This window comes from Chrysoperla carnea, chromosome 4, assembly GCF_905475395.1.
Source record: "Chrysoperla carnea chromosome 4, inChrCarn1.1, whole genome shotgun sequence".
In the NCBI taxonomy this organism is placed as follows: domain Eukaryota; kingdom Metazoa; phylum Arthropoda; class Insecta; order Neuroptera; family Chrysopidae; genus Chrysoperla; species Chrysoperla carnea.
The window spans coordinates 25,306,305-25,329,815 of NC_058340.1; the positions used below are offsets into that span (position 1 = coordinate 25,306,305).

Consider the following 23,511-nt stretch of genomic DNA (forward strand, 5'->3'; position numbering starts at 1 on the left):
AAAAAGAAGAATTATTTCAATTGAAATATTTTACATAATTTTGTGTTATAAATAAAAATTTTAAATACATGACCTTTTTTAACACGTTTTAAAATAAATTATGCAGAAAATTCATAGAAAATCTTGCATGCAAAACAAAATTTATAATAACTAATTTAATATTGTTGATTTTGTAAGACTAAATAATTATATTGATTATTTCCGTACGTGTAGAAAATGTTAAAATAATCGAAGATAAAAAGAATGTAGATTTAGAGAGCACGAAATAAATGATAGAAAGGAATTAGTAATTTCTAGTAATAATATGAAGAAAAGTCCGAAGGGCTGGATTTTTTTGAGTCCATTGTATTTCAAGGAGATATAGTCTTATTCATAGTATTTCAAGAAGATATAGTCTATTTTCTTAAATTTATTTCTTCTTCGATAGCTCTACAATTCATGTCCTAACTAGTTGGCCTAGAGCATTTACAACCACTCCATGATCTTTCTCGGTTTATGGAATGTTTTTATTAAATTTTATACTTTTACCGGTTAGAATTCCCTGTGCTCTTAATGAATTCATTCATTTTATTTGCTATAAATTTAAGTAGTATTTCTCAATGAAATAAATTGTTTTATTTTATTACGAGATCATATTATTTTCATAAGCATCTAAAAAATTAACAATGCACCTCCTAAAATAAGTCATTTAAAATTTCGGTTCTAACACGAAATAAAGTTCCTTTTTAAATAAATTTTCATTATTTATTCATAAATTAAAAATTTAACTATTTCTACATGTACGGATTTTAATGGGTTTGAAATATATTTCAAAATTTTGCTTAAGTATGGTACTACGCAAAGCAAAAAAAAATTACTAACAAAATTAATGATTTTTTGTCAAAATTCGAATTTATAAGAGCAAACGGATGAGTAGCAATAATTTTATATACGTACCAAGGCCAAGTATAAAATTAGAGATAAAAATTTTATTTAGTTGAATAATTGCTCTTCCCTTTGCTGTGCCAGAGTGATTTATTGTCCATCAAAAGGATCGATAATAGTCACACAATAAAAAATTTGAAAATACCATACTTAGTGCCATCATAGTTAGCAAATGCTTGCTGCAAATTTAAGTAGTTTTGCTAAAAATTTTAACCACACAAAACAATACAAAACAAAATTTTTATTGACGATGCATGTTTTTCGTGTTTCAAAAATGTTTATTAAAAAAATAATTATGACTAATATAAATAAACAAAACAAAAATTAATCAAATTAAATTGTTTAGTTTGTTTTTTAATTCATCGCAGTCTGATAAATAAATTATTGTTAATTAATTAAATAATTAATTGTAAATTATCCATTTAAAAGAAAAAAAACCTATCCATACGTTTACGTTTCATGTATGGACACATTTTTTTTATTTTGTTATGTTTTCATTTTTTTTTTTAATTTGTTGTAAAATGTTTGTATTTTGTTAATGTAAATACATTTTTTTTTTATATAAGTAAAAAATTATTTTATTTTTAAAAATTGATTTTAATTGGCAAAAGAAATAAAAAAAATTCATCACATATTTTATTGATACACTTACACAATATTGAAAAGGTGATAGCAAAATGCAATTTGTAGGTTATGTTGTAGCAATGAAGGTTATGTTAAGGGTTTTTGGTTTTGGCTTTGATTGTTTTTTGATATGTTTTGTTTTTTTTGCATGAATGTATGAAAAAATTAACTTGAATGCTGAATTTTGTTGTTGTTTTTTTTTTTTAAATTTTTTATTGGTAATTATTTGTTAAGGAAAATGTATTTTAGCGCGCCATATTGTTTCAGTACTTCCAGTCACTTGAATTCAATCATCGTTTAAGCCTTATACTAGCTTGAATTCTCATCTAAAAATATATCTATAAAGTTTAAAGAGAAATTTAACTGCAACACAATTTGAGGAGCTTCAAAAATTAACCGTTAATAAAAAAAAAGGAAAATTACAATGTTAATATGAACAGAAATCTGTCATTTCCATCTCTTTGAGTAAAACGGGAAAAAAAATTGCAAAATTAGTTTAATTTAATCTGTAGCTTTACAGAAAATTAAATTTCCTTTTTCAACTTGTTAATAAATTTAACGAAATGTATCAATGATACTGCACAAGTCTAGTTCCCATTACGTAGCTATGTTCAAGTAAGGTACTTTATAAATCAACCAGGAGATTTTCATATCCAGTCATTCCCAATCGATTCTTCCACGGTAATAAGTAGCCTTTATGTTCCTAAATCTTAAAGTAAAACAAACTCAAATCAAACTGGTCGAGGGTGAAAAACAAAATTAATTTATTGGCTAAATCTTACTTCATTGGTAATATATCCGATCTTTTAATATTATCCAGGATATGACCATTTTAGATGAATCAAAATAAAGGCATATATTTTACACAAATATTCTTAATAAATTCACGTTTATTATTTTTCTATAAAAACTAGACTTTGTAATCGGAAAATAGTCTAATCTTTTTTTTATAATAAAATTCTTCAGATAAATTCTTTTCTTTCATTCGATGATTTCCTTTTGTACTATTTAATCATCTTACCTGTACTTAAAGCAACCATACTTTAAAAGAAGCATTTTGTTCGAAATTTATCAAAAATAGAAAGGAAATACACCAAAAACTGGCTAAGATTTTGGTCGTACATTAGCTTAACTCAGTCTTAATTCAATTTCAGAGTACAACATTAAGTAATGTACCATACTTTAGAAAGAATTTATTACGACGTAATCAAACTACATCAATTTTGAAAAAACGGCCAATTGCTAATGAAACAACGACCACAGAATTACCAACAACAACAGTTAATCAAAGCTTACAAAAATTACGAAATCGTACATTTAAACCAAGGCCAAACAATAATTTATCAAACAGTAAGTATTAAATTTTAGTTTGACAGAGGTTCTAAAAATATTGAAATCCTCACCTAAATCCATTTGCACCAATAATCTACTAGAAATTTAACGGTTTGTTAAAATCTTGGTAATAAGTTAGCCCTATAGAAAACATATAATGTAATACAGTAGTGAACACAGTGAGAGGTGCTGCCGAAAACATCACGGTGTAGACGAAATATTCCTCTTATTCCAAAAAACAAAGGACCATGCCTGTTTGGCGCATGAGTCATTTCATGGCTAATAGTATTCGTGGTTCGAAATTAAGGGATAATAGTAGAATAAGGTGCGACTACAGCGCATGCGCATAACGAACAAAGTACTTTTAGACTGCCTCGCTTGTTTTCGTCGGTCTCTCTCATAGAGAAACATAGGGCACTGTCAATATAGTAGTATTACATATATGTAAGAAAATCACAAAAGGTAGCCATATTTATGTGCTAGGGACACAAGCGCAAAGAAAAAATCTCTAATAAATCAGTCTCAAGTACCACACATTTTTTATAGTGGATGCCTATACATTGACCCACGTCGACATTAGAAGCCCATGTTGACGTTAGAAGCCAGTCAAGCTAAGTATGCGCGCAAATGTAAATGCAATATATATGTATTCATATACATTTGCGCTAATTTAAAAATATGCGCATTTTGATATAGTCACAACTCTATGCAACTTTACGTAGAAATTATCAATGCTTTAAAATGCGTATCTTTAGCTATATTATCTAAAACAGGAAGTAATGTAGGTACTTGTAACTGGAAAGTTAGCCTGTGATATTAGACGCCCATGCATGCGTATGAAATAATCACTGAATACAAAGTTTGCATACTGCGATGGTCATACCAGTAGATTAATTTAAAATTGTGTTAAAGTAATTTACAAGCGACTAAATAGGTAATTTTCATTTATGCACAAGTCTTACGTTTGCGCTCAACGTCTATAAAATATCCTATTAACATTAGATTAATCAGCATTTGTATAAAGTCATTTATCTTATCACTAATTCAAATAAAGCATAAACGCATAACTTTTATAAAAAGATTATAAAACATTAAAATATTTAATTATTGTATAATCGATATAGATTTTAGGGTCAAACTAATTAACAATAGTAGTTAGCACTTCGAGTTTTTACTGGTCCTTTTTTACACAGTTACTAAGCGTCTAGAAAAATTAGAAAAAAAAAATCAAATCATCGTATTTGATATCAATTAACAAAAAAAAAATTTTTAATTTTCACTTTAAATAAGATTGTAGCGTAGCGATTGATGTTGTCATTTGTACAGTTATTCAAATGAATGGCAGTCTAATTCAAATATTTTCCGCTGAAAGGGGAAATTTTAATAAAAATGTACAGCATGAATTGAATCTCTGAATAGTCAAAAATTATGAAAACGACACAAAGAGGATACGGAACAGAAAGCTCATAGAAGTTGAATCTGTCGAGGACTTCTTCATGATCTGTTCGGGTAATATTTCGTACAGACAGACTTGTGGTTGAACTTCAAAAGTGGCGAGAATCGTGCAGCCGTTTTTACAGTGAATTTTCGTTTTTGAGAAATTTTGTACCATTGAAGAAGTTCAAATACGTTCCGCCTACGTTCTTATTTAAAAATGATATCTCGAATCTGGGAACTGCTCCGAACAATTAACGCGATTTCACAGGTTCTAAGAAATAAAGAACTTGAAAAACTAAAGAACTTAAAATAAAGGTCTTAATTGATAGTTTTATATTATTACTTTATGAAACTGCGATAATTTATTAATCCGCCTCTGCTACCACAATAAATTTCCATGACAATAATTTTTGAATTAACTAAAAACTCGGGGCGTTTACTATGTACATGATGGGTATAAAACTATAAAAGTGTCCTGATATGAACCAATAACTATTCGAATACTACGCTAATCATAACTTGAGACATTATCTTTATTTAAAATTGAACGATTAACTATGTCAAGAATCCCGCAAAACTATTTTTAAGTAGATCAATATTTATTTAGTAATAGTTTTTTTTTTCTAAATCAATAAATTTATTTTTAATAGGAAGACATATCTATAATTTATTTATATTATTTTTGAAAATTTAGGTCAAAAGGTGAATAGCTCCAACAAAAATTAATCGAAAAATTAATTTTTAAATAAAATAGAGAGAAGTTTAAAGTTAAATTTAAAGCATCGAAAACCTTAAGCCGTAATTTCTCTCGCCATTTGTTTCCTGAACTGCACTTATTGACTGGAACATACTTTCTATCTCCATCAATTTCATAAAGGGTTAAGCTCATGAACTTCTGTAAATGGTCCCAGAAATTAGCTAGTTTTAAGATTCGACATATCCCTACAGAAATCAAGTCAAACCAACTCAAAAATTGTCCAGGAATTGTGCGGAGACTAAATGCTTAAATTTATTTAACTGTAACTACATTCAGGTCTGTGAAAATTCCGAGTAGTGTACCATTTCGGAGTAGTGTATATCTTCCTGAAAAACTTCGAGTTAAAATTATTTTTCATGCGAAATATCTTAAATTTTTTGGCTTATAAGAATCCTCCAAAGACAAAAATTTTCTATATATTCAGACTATCACTATTGCTCCCATAATCCCATCCCGTTTTTCGCAAATAAAAATGAGTGCTTTCTATTAATATTTTAAAATCTCTTGAAAAGTCTTAATGTCTTTTTGTAGATAAATTAAATAATACAACCACTAGGCCATTATCAAATGTTGCGACTACGACCACAACGAAGCCAAATACAAATCGTTTTCGATTTGCAACAAGAAAAGTACCAGTTTTTCGAAGCACAACACAAAAAATAAGTTCATCAACAGAACGAAATGATCAAGATATTGAACCAAGCAATCATAAAAGTTTAAATTCTAAAAATCTTCTTGATCCAGAAACAGTTGTAGCTGATGACATTGTATTAGCTATACATAATATTCAAGCTGCACCAATTAGAACTTCCGTAGAAGTGAATAGAAATCCTAAAAATATCAGTAAGTTGTTGTGTTTTGTTTTTTCGTAACAAATGAATGAGATTTAACCCTCTACTTGATTTTATTCATAGCGGTATGAGATCATTTTGAAATAAAAATAGCATGATCCAAAGACTAAAATTAAAAATAATATTAAATTGATCGATTCGTTTGCGACATCGTAGCTTCTAAACAGATGAACCAATTTTTATTTTCGCATGTTTGTTTGAAAGGCAAGGCAAATGTAATCAAAGTTTTAAAGAAATCTACTCAGCTTTTTGAAGATCATCGCCCTTTTTCTAGTTGTATCGAGTATGAAACCCTAAACTTGAACTTGAAAGATAGCTAAGAACATTCTCGGTCAAATGACTTTTCAAACAAAACAAAAAACGGTTTATCTGTTTAGATGCCACAAAATGAGATCTAATCGTGCCGTTTGTAGCATCGTAGCTCCTAAACATGAGAATCCATTTTTGTTTTATTGTAAAGGTAATTTGTTCGTAAGTGTTTTTAGATATTTTTCAAGTAAATCTGCTCGTGAGAAGGCCATCGCCTCTTTTCTAGCTGTTATAAAATACGGGATCCTAAACTTGCACTTGAAACATATCTAAGATCACTCTCGAATTAATTTTCAAACAAACACACAAAAATCAAAATGGGTTAATCTTTAGAAGCTACCATTCCACAGACAGAGACACAGACAAGTTAAACTTATTACATCCCTCTTTTTAGTTCAAAACATATAACTCTTATTTTTACGTATATTTGCATTTTAGGATACCGACCAACAACCGTTCGAAGTTTACCAAAATCACGTCTAAAAACTATCGAACAATTACCAATAATCGAAGATGATGTTGAATACGTGGAAGATGATACCGAAACAATAAAAATTTTAGGTAAAGATATATCAAAAGGAAAAGTATTGATACATCCATCTGGAAAGATTCAATGTTTGGATCAAGGCAATTTTCCACATCCTGTATCATGTAGAAAATTTATATCATGTGCTAAAATGGAAAATGGTGCTGTTATAGGATGGGAATATACATGCCCGAAAAATTTAAGTTTTGATCCAATTGGTGGCATATGTAATTGGGCAGCCGGTTTAGGCTGTGTCAGCTAGTAATATTTAGTATAATATTAATTATTGTAATTTAATATTTCATAATTAAAAACAAATTTTTTATTTAAGGAAAATATTTATTTATTAAAAAAAAAAATATCTAGTATCTTCTCCCGCATTTAAAATTCAATTATTTAAGTTAAAGCTGTTATCTTGCTGTGGGCATAGTGACAGAAAATTGTAAATTTTTTTATATTTATTAAACTTAATTAAAGTTGTGATCATTAACTCGGCAAGCATAGGAGTCGTTACGTTTCTAACAAATTTTTTAACTCTAGAAAAAACAAGTAGTTATTGTTAACCATAAGTGGTAGCTAGCGAAAAACTGGCATCACAGCTGAAAAAATGACCCAGAATTAATGGGTTTCAAAAAAAATTCCAATAAGATCGGATCAAAATAGCCTGTGTTATCAAAAAATCGAATTTTTTAACTTTATGACGTCATCAAAATTCAAAAAATTTAAATTTGCTCTATCACATCCAAATTTTATCCAATTTTGATAAACCAAGTATGTAATACTACTAAATTTGGCCCATACTTTTCAAATTTGTGGCCAAAATTTACCTAGCTCTGATAGGTTTCAAGAATGTGGTGTCCTGGTCCCGGAATAAAGCAAATAAGTCATAGCTAGCGAAAAACTAGCATAGCAGCTGAAAAGAATGATCCAAAATTAGTGGGTTTCAAAAAAATATCCAATAAGATCGGATCAAATTTGCCTGTGTTATCAAAAAAATATAATTTTTTAACTTTATGACGTCATCAGAATCCAAAAAATTTAATTTTGCTCTTACAAAAATTTTATTTTGTTCTTTCACATCCAAATTTTATCCAATTTTGATAAACCTTTTCTTTTTTAATGATACGAAATATAATCCTTCCAAATATTATTATTTTTGTAAAAACGGTAATTCTCCTTCATGTCTCCTTATTCCATCAAGACATATTCAAAGTTTTGAAGATTTCTTAAGAATTTGCTTGCGTGACCCAGCTACCTTAATAAAAACGTTTCACAAATTGACACGATAATGCAAAATTATTTGAAATATCAAATAATAAATAAATCAGCATTTGTATAAAGTCATTTATCTTATCAGTAATTCAAATAAAGCATAAACGCATAACTTTTATAAAAAAGATTATAAAACATTATATTATTAAATAATATTTACACAGGTACTAAGCGTCTAGAAAAATTAGAAGAAAAAAAAAACTATAAAAAAGACCAAATCATCGTTTGATATCAATTAACAAAAAAAAATTTAATTTTCACTTTAAATAAGATTGAAAATTTAAGTTTGAGAAATGAAAACATACAATTGTATGAGTTAATTGATAAAATACCATGTACAGACAGTGTTAATTACGGAATTGTTTGGTTTTTTCGTCAAATAAGTACAGAGATATTCCTAGACAAAAGTTGCTTATTTTTTTATAAAGAACATTTTTTACACTTATATTTTTGTTCTATCTCTAACGGCTACAATATGTATCCTACGAACTCAAGACCCAATCGACCTATGTTACTCATTTACGAACTCAATCTCACTTTTTACTTCCTGAGCACGCTGTAAAAATTTCAGTCTGATACTTTTTTTTTAGTTTTTAAGTTATCAAATGGTTAGATAGACAGAAACCGAAAATGTACTAATTCGGTGATTTTATGAACACTTATACAAAAATTTTGTTTACAGTATCAATATTTTTAAGCATCACAAACTTGGGACTAAACATAATATACCTTGATATATTTCATATACTTATACATGGTATAATAAACTTAGAAAACCTTGATTTATTTTCTATTTTTTTTTTACATATAACTATTATACTATTATGAGTTAGATATTTTTTCCGGAAAAATAATTTTATCTAATTTCCTAGATTTCGATTTTAACACCTAGAAGTAATTATTTATTCACTATTTTATTGCTTTTTTTTCTTTTAATTTTAATATGTCATTTAATGTATCTTTGTCAAGAAATCTTTCTGAGAAACTAAAATATTCCTCGCATATAGTTATACCTAATCAAATTGGTGTTATGAAATGTTTCAAATTTCTTCTCAGCCATTGCTTGTTGTAATCGTTACTGTTTACGTATCCCTGAAGGGGATTTATTTTAACAAAATGCAGTCATTACTTGATTGTTAAGAGCAAGGTCTGATAATTATGCAAAAATATTCTCAGATTAGAAAATAGATTTAAATTGGAAGTAAGTTCCTGCTATTGTACGTCTTTTCTGTCAAAAGTTTTTAAGACTTCCATGATCCTCACACATGATTGCTATTGTTTGAAGAAAGAAAATCCGCGCACTAAAGCAGGCAATATAAAAAATTTTAGCGTAGCGATGTTGTCATTTGTACAGTTATTCAAATGAATGGCAGTCTAATTCAAATAGTTTCCGCTGAAATGGGAAATTTTAATAAAAATGTACAGCATGAATTGAATCTCTGAATAGTCAAAAATTATGAAAACGACACAAAGAGGATACGGAACAGAAAGCTCATAGAAGTTGAATCTGTCGAGGACTTCTTCATGATCTGTTCAGGTAATATTTCATAATTATAGACAGACTTGTGGTTGAACTTCAAAATAGGCGAGAATCGTACAGCCATTTTTACAGTAAATTTTCGTTTTTGAGAAATTTTTGTACCATTGAAGAAGTTAACAATGATATCTCGAATCGGAGAACTGCTTGGAAAAATTAACGCGATTTCACAGGTTCTAAGAAATAATTAACTTGAAAAACTAAAAAACTAAAATGAAGGTCTTAACTGATAGTTCTTTATTATTACTTTATGAAACTGCGAAAATTTATGAATCCGCCTCTGCTACCACAATAAATTTCCATGACAATAATTTTTGAATTAACTAAAAACTCGGGGCGTTTACTATATACATGATGGGTATAAAACTATAAAAAGTGTCCTGATATGAACCAATAACTATTCGAATAGTACGCTAATCATAACTTGAGACGTTATCTTTATTTAAAATTGAACGATTAACTATGTCAAGTATCCCGCAAAACTATTTTTAAGTAGATCAATATTTATTTAGTAATAGTTTTTTTTTTCTAAATCAATAAATTTATTTTTAATAGGAAGACATATCTATAATTTATTTATATTATTTTTGAAAATTTAGGTCAAAAGGTGAATAGCTCCAACAAAAATTAATCGAAAAATTAATTTTTAAATAAAATAGAGAGAAGTTTAAAGTTGAATTTAAAGCATCGAAAACCTTACGCCGTAATTTCTCTCGCCATTTGTTTCCTGAACTGCACTTATTGACTGGAACATACCTGATATCTCTATCAATTTCATAAAGGGTTAAGCTCATGAACTTCTGTAAATGGTCCCAGAAATTAGCTAGTTTTAAGATTCGACATATCCCTACAGAAATCAAGTCAAACCAACTCAAAAATTGTCCAGGAATTGTGCGGAGACTAAATGCTTAAATTTATTTAACTGTAACTACATTCAGGTCTGTGAAAATTCCGAGACCATTCCGGAGTAGTGTATCTTCCTGAAAAACTTCGAGTTAAAATTACTTTTCATGCGAAATATCTTAAATTTTTTGGCTTATAAGAATCCTCCAAAGACAAAAATTTTCTATATATTCAGACTATCACGATTGCTCCCATAATCCCATCCCGTTTTTCGAAAATAAAAATGAGTGCTTTCTATAAATATAATAAAATCTCTTGAAAAATCTTAATGTCTTTTTGTAGATAAATTAAATAATACAACCACTAAGCCATTATCAAATGTTGTGTCTACGACAACAGCGAAGCCAAATACAAATCGTTTTCGATTTGCAACAAGTAAAGTACCAGTTTTTCGAAGCTGTAGCTGATGAAATTGTTTTAGCTATACATAATATTCAAGCTGCACCAATTAGAACCTCCGTAGAAGTGAATAGAAATCCTAAAAATATCAGTAAGTTGTTGTGTTTTGTTTTTTCGCAATAAATGAATGAGATTTAACCCTCTACTTGATTTTATTCTTAGCGGTATGAGATATCAATATGATTTCATTTTAATTTTTGAGATTCATGGTATTTTATTTGAAAATGATTTCATATAAATGAACGCCTCTATTCTGCTATTTTCTTTTGCAAAAATATAGTCCGTTAACACTTCCATACTACAAAATCACAACAAACAGTTAATTTTTGTGGATGTAAACAAGATTAATGAACAGTATATTTGAAGCTATACCACAGGACAAACCGCTTTATCTCTCTGCAATAAACTCACATTTTCATGAATTACAATCACGATAGTTTCCATAAAAACTTAGCAGTTAAGTGTGTGTTTGTGATATAAGAGAAAATTAGATCGTAGATTTCAAAATATAAATAGCTTTTTTTGTACGTCTAAGAGTCGATTATTTACATGAAATCATTTTAAAATAAAAATAGCATGATCCAAAGACTAAAATTAAAAATAATAATAAATTGATCGATTCGTTTGCGACATCGTAGTTTCTAAACAGATGAACCAATTTTGATGTTTGTTCGCATGTTTGTTTGAAAGGCAAGACAAAGGCAATCAAAGTTTTAAGAAAATCTACTCAGCTTTTTGAATATGATCGCCCTTTTTCTAGTTGTATCGAGTATGAAACCCTAAACTTGAACTTGAAAGATAGCTAAGAACATTCTCGGTCAAATGACTTTTCAAACAAAACAAAAAACGGTTTATCCGTTTAGATGCCACAAAAGGGGGTCTAATCGTGCCGTTTGTAGCATCGTAGCTCCTAAACGTGAGAATCGATTTTTGTTTTATTGTAAAGGTAATTTGTTCGTAAGTGTTCTTAGATATTTTTCAAGTAAATCTGCTTGTTAAGGACATCACTTCTGTTTTAGCTCTTATCTAATACGGAATCCTAAACTTGCACATGAAACATATCTAAGGGCACTCTCGATCAAATTACTTTTCAAAAAAACACACAAAAATCAAAATGGGTTCATCTTTATAAGCTACCATTCCACAGATTTAATTCTAGAAAAAACAAGTAGTTATTATTTAACATAAGTGATAGCTAGCGAAAAAAATGACATCACAGCTGAAAAGAATGATCCAAAATTAGTGGATTTTAAAACAAATTTCAATAAGATCGGATCAAATTTGCCTGTGTTATCAAAAAAATAGAATTTTTTAACTTTATGACGTTATCAGAATCACAAAAATTTTATTTTGTTCTTTCACATCCAAATTTCATCCAATTTTGATAAACCTTTTCTTTTTTAATGATACGAAATATAATCCTTCCAAATATTATTATTTTTGTGAAAACGGTAAGTCTCCTTATTCCATCAAAACATATTCAAAGTTTTGAAGATTTCTTTACCTTAATAAAAACGTTTCACAAATTGACACGATAATGCAAAAATATTTGAAATAATTAAAGTCAATTGATGCAATAATTGAAGTCAATTGATGCAACAGATTTTCTATTTAATATATTTATCAATAGATAATTTTGTAATTTTTTTTTAAATAGATTGTTAAAAAGGAGGGTTCCTTACGTTTCACAGATCATTTGTTAATTGATAAGTTACATTTCGGTACACACACCGGCATTGCAATAGTATACAAGTGTTGTGTGAAAATAGTTTTTCATCTTTAACTATAAGGTATTTATCATTTTGAAAATAGATTTTCATACATTGAAAATGATTTTATAGTGTTTTTATATCATATTTTGAAACTAGTTAATATATTAAACGAATTAATCTTATCTTGAATATCTTAAAATTTTTGTTTTTTTTTTTTTGAAATATTTCTAATTAAATTTTTGTGTTACTGAGCAAACTTTAAATTAATTGGTTTCTAACATAAGTTTATTTTTAAAAGCTTTTATTTAACTTGCAATGTATGTATGTATGTTACGGTAGATTCGTTGAACTCAATTTTGAAGTAGGTATCTTCAATCGATTGAGCAATCATAAAATTGAACCAAGCGAAATTTTTGATTAATTGAGCTGAAATTTTCATGCACATTTAGTTTGGATGACAATGCATGGTAAGGCTGCGGCGTCCTGATTATCCCATCGCTTTCACCATATTTTATATAAATACATTTTTTTAGTCTTAAATTAAAAATTTTAATAAAAAATACTTTTTAAGGGACAAGCTTTTATTGTACTAAAGAGTAGAAACTAATTTTATCTATAAGTTACTCATACCCGACTATTTGTAAAAGCTTGAGGCGCTTTATATCAAGGGTGAATCGAAAAGTAACTAGGCATGTGGAGTAGATGAGGCGTTCCGATTCGTTTTAAATATTTCAAACCAACCGCCTCAAGCTTTTACGAATAGTCGGGTATGAGTGACTTATAGATAAAATCAGTTTCTACTTTTTAGTACAATAAAAGCTTGCCCCTTAAAAAGTATTTTTTATTAATATTTTTTTTACAAAATAGTTTTGTTAAATCATTTAGAATATTAACTGAACATATAATTTTTGTAATCAATCTGAATAATTTACAAATCTCCTAATTTCATAATTTTTGAAAGCTTGAAATATAGGTATTTTAATCTTCCTTTATCTTTCGGACACGAATATAAAGAATGGTAATATTGAATTATGATATCATAATATATAAAAATCATACTTGTCAGATATTTATCATTAAATAAAAAATTTTATTCCTTAAAATTTTATTATTATTCTTTAATCTGTAAAGAGTAAAGCGATTTTTGACACTAATCAAAATACAAACGGTAAAATCATTGTAAACTAAAACAATCAGAAATAATTCAAGTGTCGAAATAAGTAAGCTACAAAATATACAAATTCTTCTTTCAATTAGGCGCTTCTTAATTTCTTTATAGATACCATAAATGATTTCGCTTAATTCGATTAAATCATTTTAACCCTATAAGCACCACATATCAACACCCGTAATAGTACAAAGTTAGCTTTAAGCTCAATAAAGACCTTATGGCATCGCGTACAAAATAACGTGCTCAGAGCCAAAACCAAAATAAAGATGTAAAAGTTTGAATTAAAAAGCAAAAATGGAATTGGGCTGAGCCGTTTTGCTCAAGACTGACGATTGGTGGACAACAACCAGCACTGTTTGAGTGCCGTATGATGGGACAAGAAGGAAAGATGACCAACACAAAGATGGATAGATGATATTTTCGCTACCGGACTATTCTTAAAAGTTACAAGACCACAGCTTCACACTCATACATTTTATATGTGGTACAAATAAGAAGAAAAGAAGTCTTGTTATCCTCAAACAGCATCTTGCAGAACCAATACCATTGGCAGTACTGATATTGTTGGAACAATATTGTAAGAGTCTTTCACAGGCCTGGCTTTACATATTATTCATTCTTGAAAGTGTCATGAAGGATGCAAGCGGCAAACCAAGACTGTGCCCAAAAGAAAGTGTTTGTAAGCTCAAATATGAAAAGTTGTCTAATTAATATTCGGTTAGAAAACTATACACCCACACTTTTTGTGTTACTCTCACCTTGTCCAGTCTTATGCTTTCGACTGGAATCACTGAAATCGCAAAAAGAGAATAGAGATTAACTTTTATCTGTTTCTAGATTTAGAATGACATTTATCTGTTTATAGATAGATACTTTGTAACTTAGAACAATATACATAGTTTAATATTAATGCAAAAATATGAAACGGAAATGTAATTTAATATTAGCTTAATAGTTTTACCTTGGGAATGTGAAAAAGATAAGATTTTTTTTTTTTTTTTTTTTTTGAAAGAGTTAAGAAAATATCAAAGATTAAATACATTCAATTTTTTTTAAATTATATCTATAATAAAATGAGGTTATATCATTATTCTATTTAAAAAAAAAAATCAAATAATAAAATAATACCTTTTTTTTTGTGCTAGGCTAAAGAGATACTTATAATATTTGTTTCCTTATCAATATTAGTTGTTGTAAAATTTATTTATTTTTTGATTACTTTTTATTTAAAAAAACATTGATTTGGCGATTGAAAATCTATACCAGGTGTCTCTTCTGGGAAGATTTTCGTTAGGCATTCGACTTACTCAGCCTTGGTAACAAAGTCATTGTTTTTACCAGAAATATATTAATTGAATCATTTGACTGACACATTCTAGTAAACTGACTAAGAAGTCTTGGTTTGTCAGTCCATGTTCAACTTTTATCCAAATCTAGTAAGACAAGTCTTAGTTCGATAATTTTTGAAAAAGCCTAGGCCGAGGCCAATAAATCAATCCTAGACGTGACACTCTTTGTCCGAGCCTCAACCATTCTAAAAAAACAAGTCTATAAGTTTGCCAATTTCTTTGGCAAGCTTTTGTTTGGCAAACTTTTTTTCAAGCCTCAAGCAATTCAAATAATCATAGTTTATTGTTCAGTACCGGACTAAAAAACTCCATGTCTCTTGCATTTCTAGATAATTTATTACCTGTTGAATGTCGACGTTAAACAGCTTAACCATTTCTACAAAATTTACAAAAAAAGAATTACCAATTTACAATTACCGAAATAGAACACAGTGCCAAATAAAATAATAACCCAATCGCCTACAGTAATGCGTTGATTATTATAGTGTAAATAAAAATGGAAAGCCATCCTGTATTCATTATGAGAACAAATATTTTTTTTAATCAATTACAATAATATTTTTTTTAAAAGGCCGTGGATATAGATAGGAATTTTGATTTTACATATATAATTCTTTTCGATACAATTTGGCGCCAAAGGTTTACCATTTTTAATTTTAACAATATCCTTTTTTTTATAATGCTATACAAATAAACTCAACTTCTACAAATTATTATATATTTTGCTGGAAATGATCTTGAAATTCAATTTGTTGCATAAAAAAATGATTTCTTGACGCGAGAAATTATTATTAAAGTAAGATTTTTTCTCGAACTATTCTCGAATTTTTGAGCGATACAAAATTTACTTGGATTTACTTGGCGTAAGAAATTACCAAGAGCCAAGAAAATCGTTTTTTCTGCATTTAATATATTTATCTAAAAAACAATCAGAAGCTTGTTAAAAAAAATAATAAAATTGGAAACTTGAATAAAGTTAATAGCGTTAAACTTTCATTTAAAAGTGATTAATCAATATTTTGCCACTAGTTTTAAAAACTATGTCTTCAAATCAAATATGTGTTTCCTTTCTCAAAGAATACTACAATTTTTTTAAATTGTTCTTCAAGAAGTTATAAAACTATTAAATACACCATAACTATATTGTTGTTAATAGTTTTACAGACGCAACTTTCATACCATTAATGTAAAATAATTGCCTCTTTTATTTACGAATTTGTGTCTCTATAATAAATTTTATAACCGAGTAAATTTGTTCGTCCTAAATGATACATAGATCTAGTTTTGTTTTTAATTTATGAGAGTGTTAATACATACTGTTTGTGATGTTTTAAGCGCCTTTTTTCAGAGTTAAGTGAGTTTATTATTTATTTAATCAGGATTTTATGAATGAATTATACCTATTAACATTGTACTTAAAATTTCTAAAATCAAATTTCTAACATAAGCGTTCTTGGATGTATTCACATATTACGTCATTTGGAGTTAATTTGTAAATTTAACGAAATCTATGTAGATAATATACACCTGAAGAGATTTTGCACAATATATACAATAGCAGATTGGCGCAGTGGAAGCGTGCTGAGTCCATATCCCACAGGTCCGTGGATCAAAACCACAGTCTACTTAAATAAATTTTTTTTATTAAATATTGTCAAATACAAAATAGTGTGGATTGCACTTTTGATATACAAATGTATATCTAAGATAATTAAGATTACTGTCCTGATGAGAGACGTTAAATATTCATTAATATTGTTAATCATAGCCTCTACATAATATTATATAAATTTATTTTTAAATGAACTAGGTTATTATACCCTGTATATATGAAATATACATAGTATATTAAGTTTAGTCCCAAGTTTGTAACGCTTAAAAATAATGATGCTAGGAAAAAAATTTTGTCATTGGTGTTCATAAAATCACCTAATTAGTCCATTTCCGGTTGTCCGTCCGTCCGTCCGTCCGTCTGTGGACACGATAACTCAAAAACGAAAAAAGATATCGAGCTGTTACAGCGTACTCAGGACGTAAAAAGGAAGGTCAAGTTCGTAAATGAGCATCATAGGTCAATTGGGTCTTGGGTCCGTAGGACCCATCTTGTAAACCGTTAGAGATAGAACAAAAGTTTAAAAGTAAAAAATGTTCCTTATCAAAAGTTAAACAACTTTTGTTTGAAACATTTTTTCGTAAACATCACTGTTTACCCGTGAGGGCGCCAATTAGGCGGAAATTTTATAATATGTACTATACTTGATTATTAGTTATGTATGTGTCACATGTTTGTATGTGTAATGTGATAAAGAAATCAACACTGACTATGCATGGTATTTCAACAATTAACTCAGTCAATTGTTTTTTTCACTTGTTAAAAATAATTTGAATACATGATTATTGAATGTTGTTTGAGAGTAGAAATATTAGAGGAGATAAATAATCTAACTTTTTAAATTCATTTTAACTATAATTTCATCATATTTCTATCTCAAGTATTTTTAATTTACTGAATACGACTTATATTATCCTAACGTAACTATTAATACGACTTATATCATCCTTTACTCTCGTGACAAGAGACAAATTCTCACTTAGAAAAACTGTGGATAGATTGAAAAAATCTGAAAAATTCATAATTCTAAAATAGATAAAATTAATGAATCAAAAATAGGACAAATGCATAATTAGAAAATAAATATATGAAGATAGAAAAGTATCAATGACACATGAAAACGTAATCATTTTATGATGATTATGTTACGACAAAGAATGAAAATGCATGGTAATATGTGAATAATTTCCATTAAAAATAATAGTTTTATTAGATTAACGGATATTCTTCTATAAATAATTTTTTTTTTTTTTTGGCATTTTTCAGATGAAATTTAACATAATTTTATCAACATGTCTTATGTTGATAATATTCACATTCCAACAGACAACATTTGTAAATTGTACCGATTATTCAGGAATCGATCCAGTAGCTGAAACCGGCTTACCACCATTAATTTCAGAATTAAATAAAAAATTAACAGTATGCGAGGAGTTAAAACAATTAACTGATGAAAAAATTCAAGAATTCTGTAAAAGCACGGAATATAGTGTGTACATGAAATGTGTTGAATATAATAAAAAAAAATTCCAAGAACAAAAACGTCGCATGAAACGACATACGGATTGCGACTTAGATTGTGATCAGGATGATATATGTGATAATAATATTTGTCAGAATTCATGTCGTTCTTGTGGGAATGATTGTAATGAATGTAATTCGTGTAGCCGTTGTACATCACAAACTTGCTGTCACAGACATTGTCATCGCCAATGTATAACTACGAGTTGTCGCCGTGCATGTGTAAACAATTGTGTGAATACGACGAGTACGTCAAATAATGCCCCAAATATCTCTCATACGAGTAATACAACTGTCTTGAATTCGTATAATTTGACGACCTCAATTAAATTTACGAATTATATTAATACTTCAAATGTTGTTGATATTCCCATCAATGTAAGTAGAACTTTGAATTTTTTTATTTGATTGGAAAAATACTCAGACTGAATAACTTGTTACCAGAATCATCTTAGGGTTTCACCTCGGAATCTAACGGCATAAGCTGAATTTTTTGTACTTACCTTTATTTTGATAGTAAACATGTTACCTCAAAAAAACATATATAGAAGTTCCAACAAGTTCAGGTGCAAAACGTACAATTTTAAGTTCAGTAAGAAAAGAATTCTCTAAATTTGCTAACTATAATTTGACTTGCTACTATTTGACTTAAAAGGAACCTGAAAATTAAACAGGAGTTCGTTTTTATATCTCAAATTTCCTTGATCATCGTACTATTATCAATAAACTTGAGAGAAAGGTATTTTTATTTTATTTTTGATTTGTTTTTATAGATTAACACAACGAATATCAATAATATTACGCTAACCGAACAAGTATCAAATACAGAACGTCAGGGTCAGGAACTATGTTGCTACATAACAACTCCAACAGAATGTGTTAACATCACTGTTGCTCCTTACGTACAGTAAGTAATTATTATTATTATTGACACTTTTAAAGTATACTATTCACTTGGACGGAACGCAACGTTGACCGCAACTCTAACTTGCCAAAGTATATAAAAATATTAAAACAACTATCATACGTTATTAATCATAGTAACCACAGTTATGTGTATATTATATACAGCATAATATAAAACTATGCTATTCGTTGTGTGCGTAGTCATGGTAGGGATAATAAAATCGATGCCAGCGCTTTAAGTGAAAAATTTTGGAGATAAAGTGGGCTGTTATGACTAATTTGCAATTATTTACATGTTAATGATATAGAAACTGTCAAATTAAAATGATTGAAAAACACTAATTAATTAAACTTAATGCATTAAAAATTGTGAAAATAAGAAATCAAATTGTACAAATATTATTTTTCAAATGTTAATTATCGTAATTATTTATTTAAATTTGTGAAACAAGAATATTAAATTTTAAATGTAAGTTTTCAATGCAATCCACACAATTATATATGCATCCATTAATTCTATAATTAAAGTAGTGTATCGTTGTCATGGAAACGAAATTCACGCTCGGAGCGAATACTAGCGTGATCCTTACCTGTTTCACTACGCTTAAAAGTACAAACCACCGCTTAATAGACTCCACCTCTCTTGATCTCACTTATCCTACTTCCATTACACTCGCAGAAATTGTTCAGTTAAAATATATGCAAAGTATATCAGAAAAGATGTTGATGAATTGTTTGACATTTACTATTTTAAATTTTTATAGAAATCTTTAATTTATGGTTCAAAGTGATGATCATAAAGAGAACAGTAAAATGTCAGATTAAATAAATTTTTTTTTTTAAATATATCTTTATAAATTATAGCTCATGTGTTATCCTGATGTATGAGCTATATTGTACAGTTTCATTTGTATGAAAGCGTAACAAACAAATAAACAAGCATCCTTAATTTCACATTATAGGGATATAAACATAGACAGTTAGAGATATATGCATAACTAAAGTTTTATTACTATACGCAACCAACATTATCGTTAGCATAAATTGTGCCACCAATGTGCCGTGATCCTAAAAGTTCGTCTTTGATAATTTGCAAGACTTAGCTTTAAAGATTTTTTCTAACTGAAAAAATGCATTGACAAAATACTGTCTGCCTTTGTGAAATCTTGTTATTACATTCGAAGAACATATTTTTGAAAAAAAGCTTCGGAATATTTTCCTTTTAGTTTGGTTTTTTGGCATGCGAGTAATTAAAGTTTTAGACTTTTTAAGCTTTACATAACTTTTATAAATAAATATTTTTCACTTGTTACCCAATATAAATCGTTTCAATTAATTTTTAGATGTATTCATCGTCGTCATAAAGTATGTGGTCAAGAATGCTATCAACCAGCACCTCCACCACCTCCACCGGTAGTCATTCGTGTTCCATATCCAATTCCTCAACCGTATACAGTAGTTCAAACAGTACGTGTCCCACAACCAATTCCAGTCGAACGTGCAGTACTTGTAAGGCAACCATTTCCAGTGCCACAACCGTATCCCGTACGTCAACTTGTGCAACAACCAATACCAATACCACAACCGTACCCTGTACGTGAGGTTGTACGGCAATATGTTCCAGTCCCACAACCATATCCTGTTCGTATACTTCAACCAGTACCGTTTATACAACCTCAACCTCAACCGATCCCAATACCTCAACCGGTCCCAATACAACCCGTACTACAACCCATATTGTACCCACCACGACCATCTTGTCCACTCTGTGGGGTAGGTGGCTGTCAACAAGTATCTGGAATGCTCACATGTAGACCATACGGACCTAATTTTGGATACTATGGAAGTATTGGTAGCTCTCCAATAAGCATGGGAGCTGGAAGTTTACCATTGTATGGTAGTGGTGGAATTGCTAGTCAAGTATTATATTCTACAGGAAATACATCAAATTTAGGAATTGAAAATCGCGAAATAGTACAACAACCATCCCCATTGATTGGATCAACTCTGGCACAGTTTAATACTGACATTCTAGGTAAATAAAATTTTAATAAAAATCTATGAAGGTGGCACGTGCGACTTATTTTTATAGTTTTACCAACTGTAATGAAAAATGAAAAAAGTACCTATTATAGAATCATATTTGAAATTTGTTTCTTGTTTTACTTGCAATTTAATTCATCCATAATATTTGGTACCCCAATTGTGTTATTACAAATAAAAGAAGTTGTTATGACAGATTCAAAGATATATATATATATATATATACATTTAATCTTTGTAAATGTATTAACAGAGAGCCATAAGGTATAAATATCTCAAAATTTCGGTATTCAGGACCAGCAATGAATCTTTATAAAAACTGTTCGATTACAAGCTTACTTAAAGTTATAGACAAAACTTTGTGCTAACTCGCAAAACGACGATCGGTGTAGATCTCATTCAGTATGAACAGATCTATTTACCAATCGAAATTGGTATCAGAAGAAAGATAATATAATTACGAAATAAATGGTAGATTCTTGCTTGCAAAAAGCCGTTATGAAAAAAAACTGATTCAAATTAACACTTTTCGATAGACAAGCTGGCATAGGCGTGTTTCTCAATCAATAAAATTTCATAAAAAATATGTCTCATCTGGCTATCAGATAGATGAAGGTCGATCTTATATCGTCAATCTGGCCCATTATCAATGAAACTACTAGATTTAAAATTTGGAGGGAAAAGTTAACATGAATAACTAGGTAAACGAAAATTCTAAGCCTCTAAATTTCGGCAGTAACTGAACATTGAATGGAGGAGGCCGGAAATGTCGGTTTAATACCGAAACTAGACCGATGATAAAAAAGTACAGATTTTTCAAACTGTCTTTAATTAGACTTTTAACATTTTTATACTGAATTTTTACTAATTTCAAGTAGAACCAATACTAAATACTAAAGTAAAAAAAAAAAAAAAAAAAAAATTTGAAATCTAATTTAAACAAAATTCCGACTAATATATTTTTAAAAAAAAGAAAATTTTAGATTAATTTATAATTTGCTATAGGTTCCGATCCAACAATCGCCAATCAAAATGTACTTAATACAGCCGGAGCATCGTACGCTTTACCAGCGACTGGTCAAATGGGCGGCTATGCATATGATAACCAATTGGGAGGATACGGTGCCGGTGCACCATTAGGTGGATACATTGGCGGGGCGCAATTAGGCGCATATCCTGGTAGCGTTCAATACTCAACGGATCAATTAGGACAAGGATATGGTGCTGGAGGTGTACAATACATACAATCCCAACCCGGTGTACAATACGCAACCGTTACTGGAAATCAAACAGTACCAATACAGACATTACCTGGTGTTCTATCTGATCAATCGAATATTGGTCAATATCAATATGCCGGTGTAGCCAATGCAAATGTATATCCAGGAACGGGTACATATTCTGCGATTGGAAATCCAGGAACAACGTATAATATGACATCAACAGATACATCTACTGCCCGTCCATATGGATTACATCAATTTTTTAATAATTAATCTACAATTAGTTAAGAATAACTACTTTAAATCTGCCATTTTATAATCATTAAATTAATGTATATTTTAATTATATTAATGAAAACCTTAAAAAAAGTATTTTCAATATTAATGAAACATGACATATCAATATGTTCAAAATTCTTGTAGAAAAAGAACTAGAAATATAAAGCAAATAAATAATTTACTTATTTAAAAATGTAGTTGTATATTTTAATACTTCTGCCTGCCTTTACTTAATGTTAGCTGTGAGATCCCGAAGTTTCAGAAGTTTTGCTCGTTTAGATCGCGAGATTATCAGCTGCAAAGTTCGCAATTTCCCCATTCAAAGCATTTAAAACTCACTGCCAATATTTTTAAAATAAAATATAGAAAATTTTAGATTATATTTCCGTTTTCGCAATATTAACTTTGGCGTAAATAGGTCAAAATTTGAGTTTTAGTAGTAAGCCCTATTAAGTTTTAAAGATAGTTTCGTCGAAATTAAAATAATAATAATTAATTATCTTATTTTTCTGTACTTATTGAAAGTGATTAATAAATTCGATTATACCTCGAACCGAAGAGCCCAAAACAATACCTGTTTGATGTGTATTTCACCGTATAATAAAGTATTTTCCATCAGCTTGTAAATTGACTAGCAAAATTGTAAATTTACTTGACCCTTTCAAAAAATTGACCAAAAACCACCTCCGCGCTAGCTATACTTAGACCAACTAAGCATAACGCAATGAGTTGGTTCTCATTAATTGTTGTCGAGTTAGCTCTAGTAAGAGTGGTTTTTTGTACCAAGTTTGCAATCTAATGTACAATAATACGTTGGGTACAAA

The 23,511-nt window shown here is 29.0% G+C and overlaps 1 protein-coding gene and 1 long non-coding RNA gene across 2 annotated transcripts; both read left to right on the forward strand.

Moving 5' to 3' along the window:
• Positions 1-185: 185 nt before the first annotated feature.
• LOC123299017 lies at positions 186-9,225 on the forward strand. Its single transcript, XR_006535296.1, has 3 exons — positions 186-245; positions 3,666-3,671; positions 9,214-9,225. It is a non-coding gene; the product is annotated as an uncharacterized LOC123299017 (long non-coding RNA).
• A 3,333-nt stretch (positions 9,226-12,558) lies between these two features.
• Positions 12,559-22,880, forward strand: LOC123297368. The gene is made up of 5 exons (XM_044879000.1): positions 12,559-12,661; positions 17,982-18,614; positions 19,010-19,143; positions 20,486-21,177; positions 22,191-22,880. The coding sequence occupies exons 2-5, from the start codon at positions 17,982-17,984 to the stop codon at positions 22,679-22,681; spliced, it is 1,950 nt and encodes a 649-aa protein (XP_044734935.1). The 5' UTR covers positions 12,559-12,661; the 3' UTR covers positions 22,682-22,880.
• The last annotated feature ends 631 nt before the right edge of the window (positions 22,881-23,511 follow it).

What these genes read in the sequence shown, in the direction of transcription:
- LOC123297368 (XM_044879000.1), top strand. Translation starts at nt 17,982, where the DNA reads ATGAAATTTAACATAATTTTATCAACATGTCTTATGTTGATAATATTC. An exon ending in ACTGTTGCTCCTTACGTACA is followed by an intron (nt 19,144 to 20,485) that starts GTAAGTAATTAT and finishes ATTAATTTTTAG; the next exon opens with ATGTATTCATCGTCGTCATA. An exon ending in GTTTAATACTGACATTCTAG is followed by an intron (nt 21,178 to 22,190) that starts GTAAATAAAATT and finishes AATTTGCTATAG; the next exon opens with GTTCCGATCCAACAATCGCC.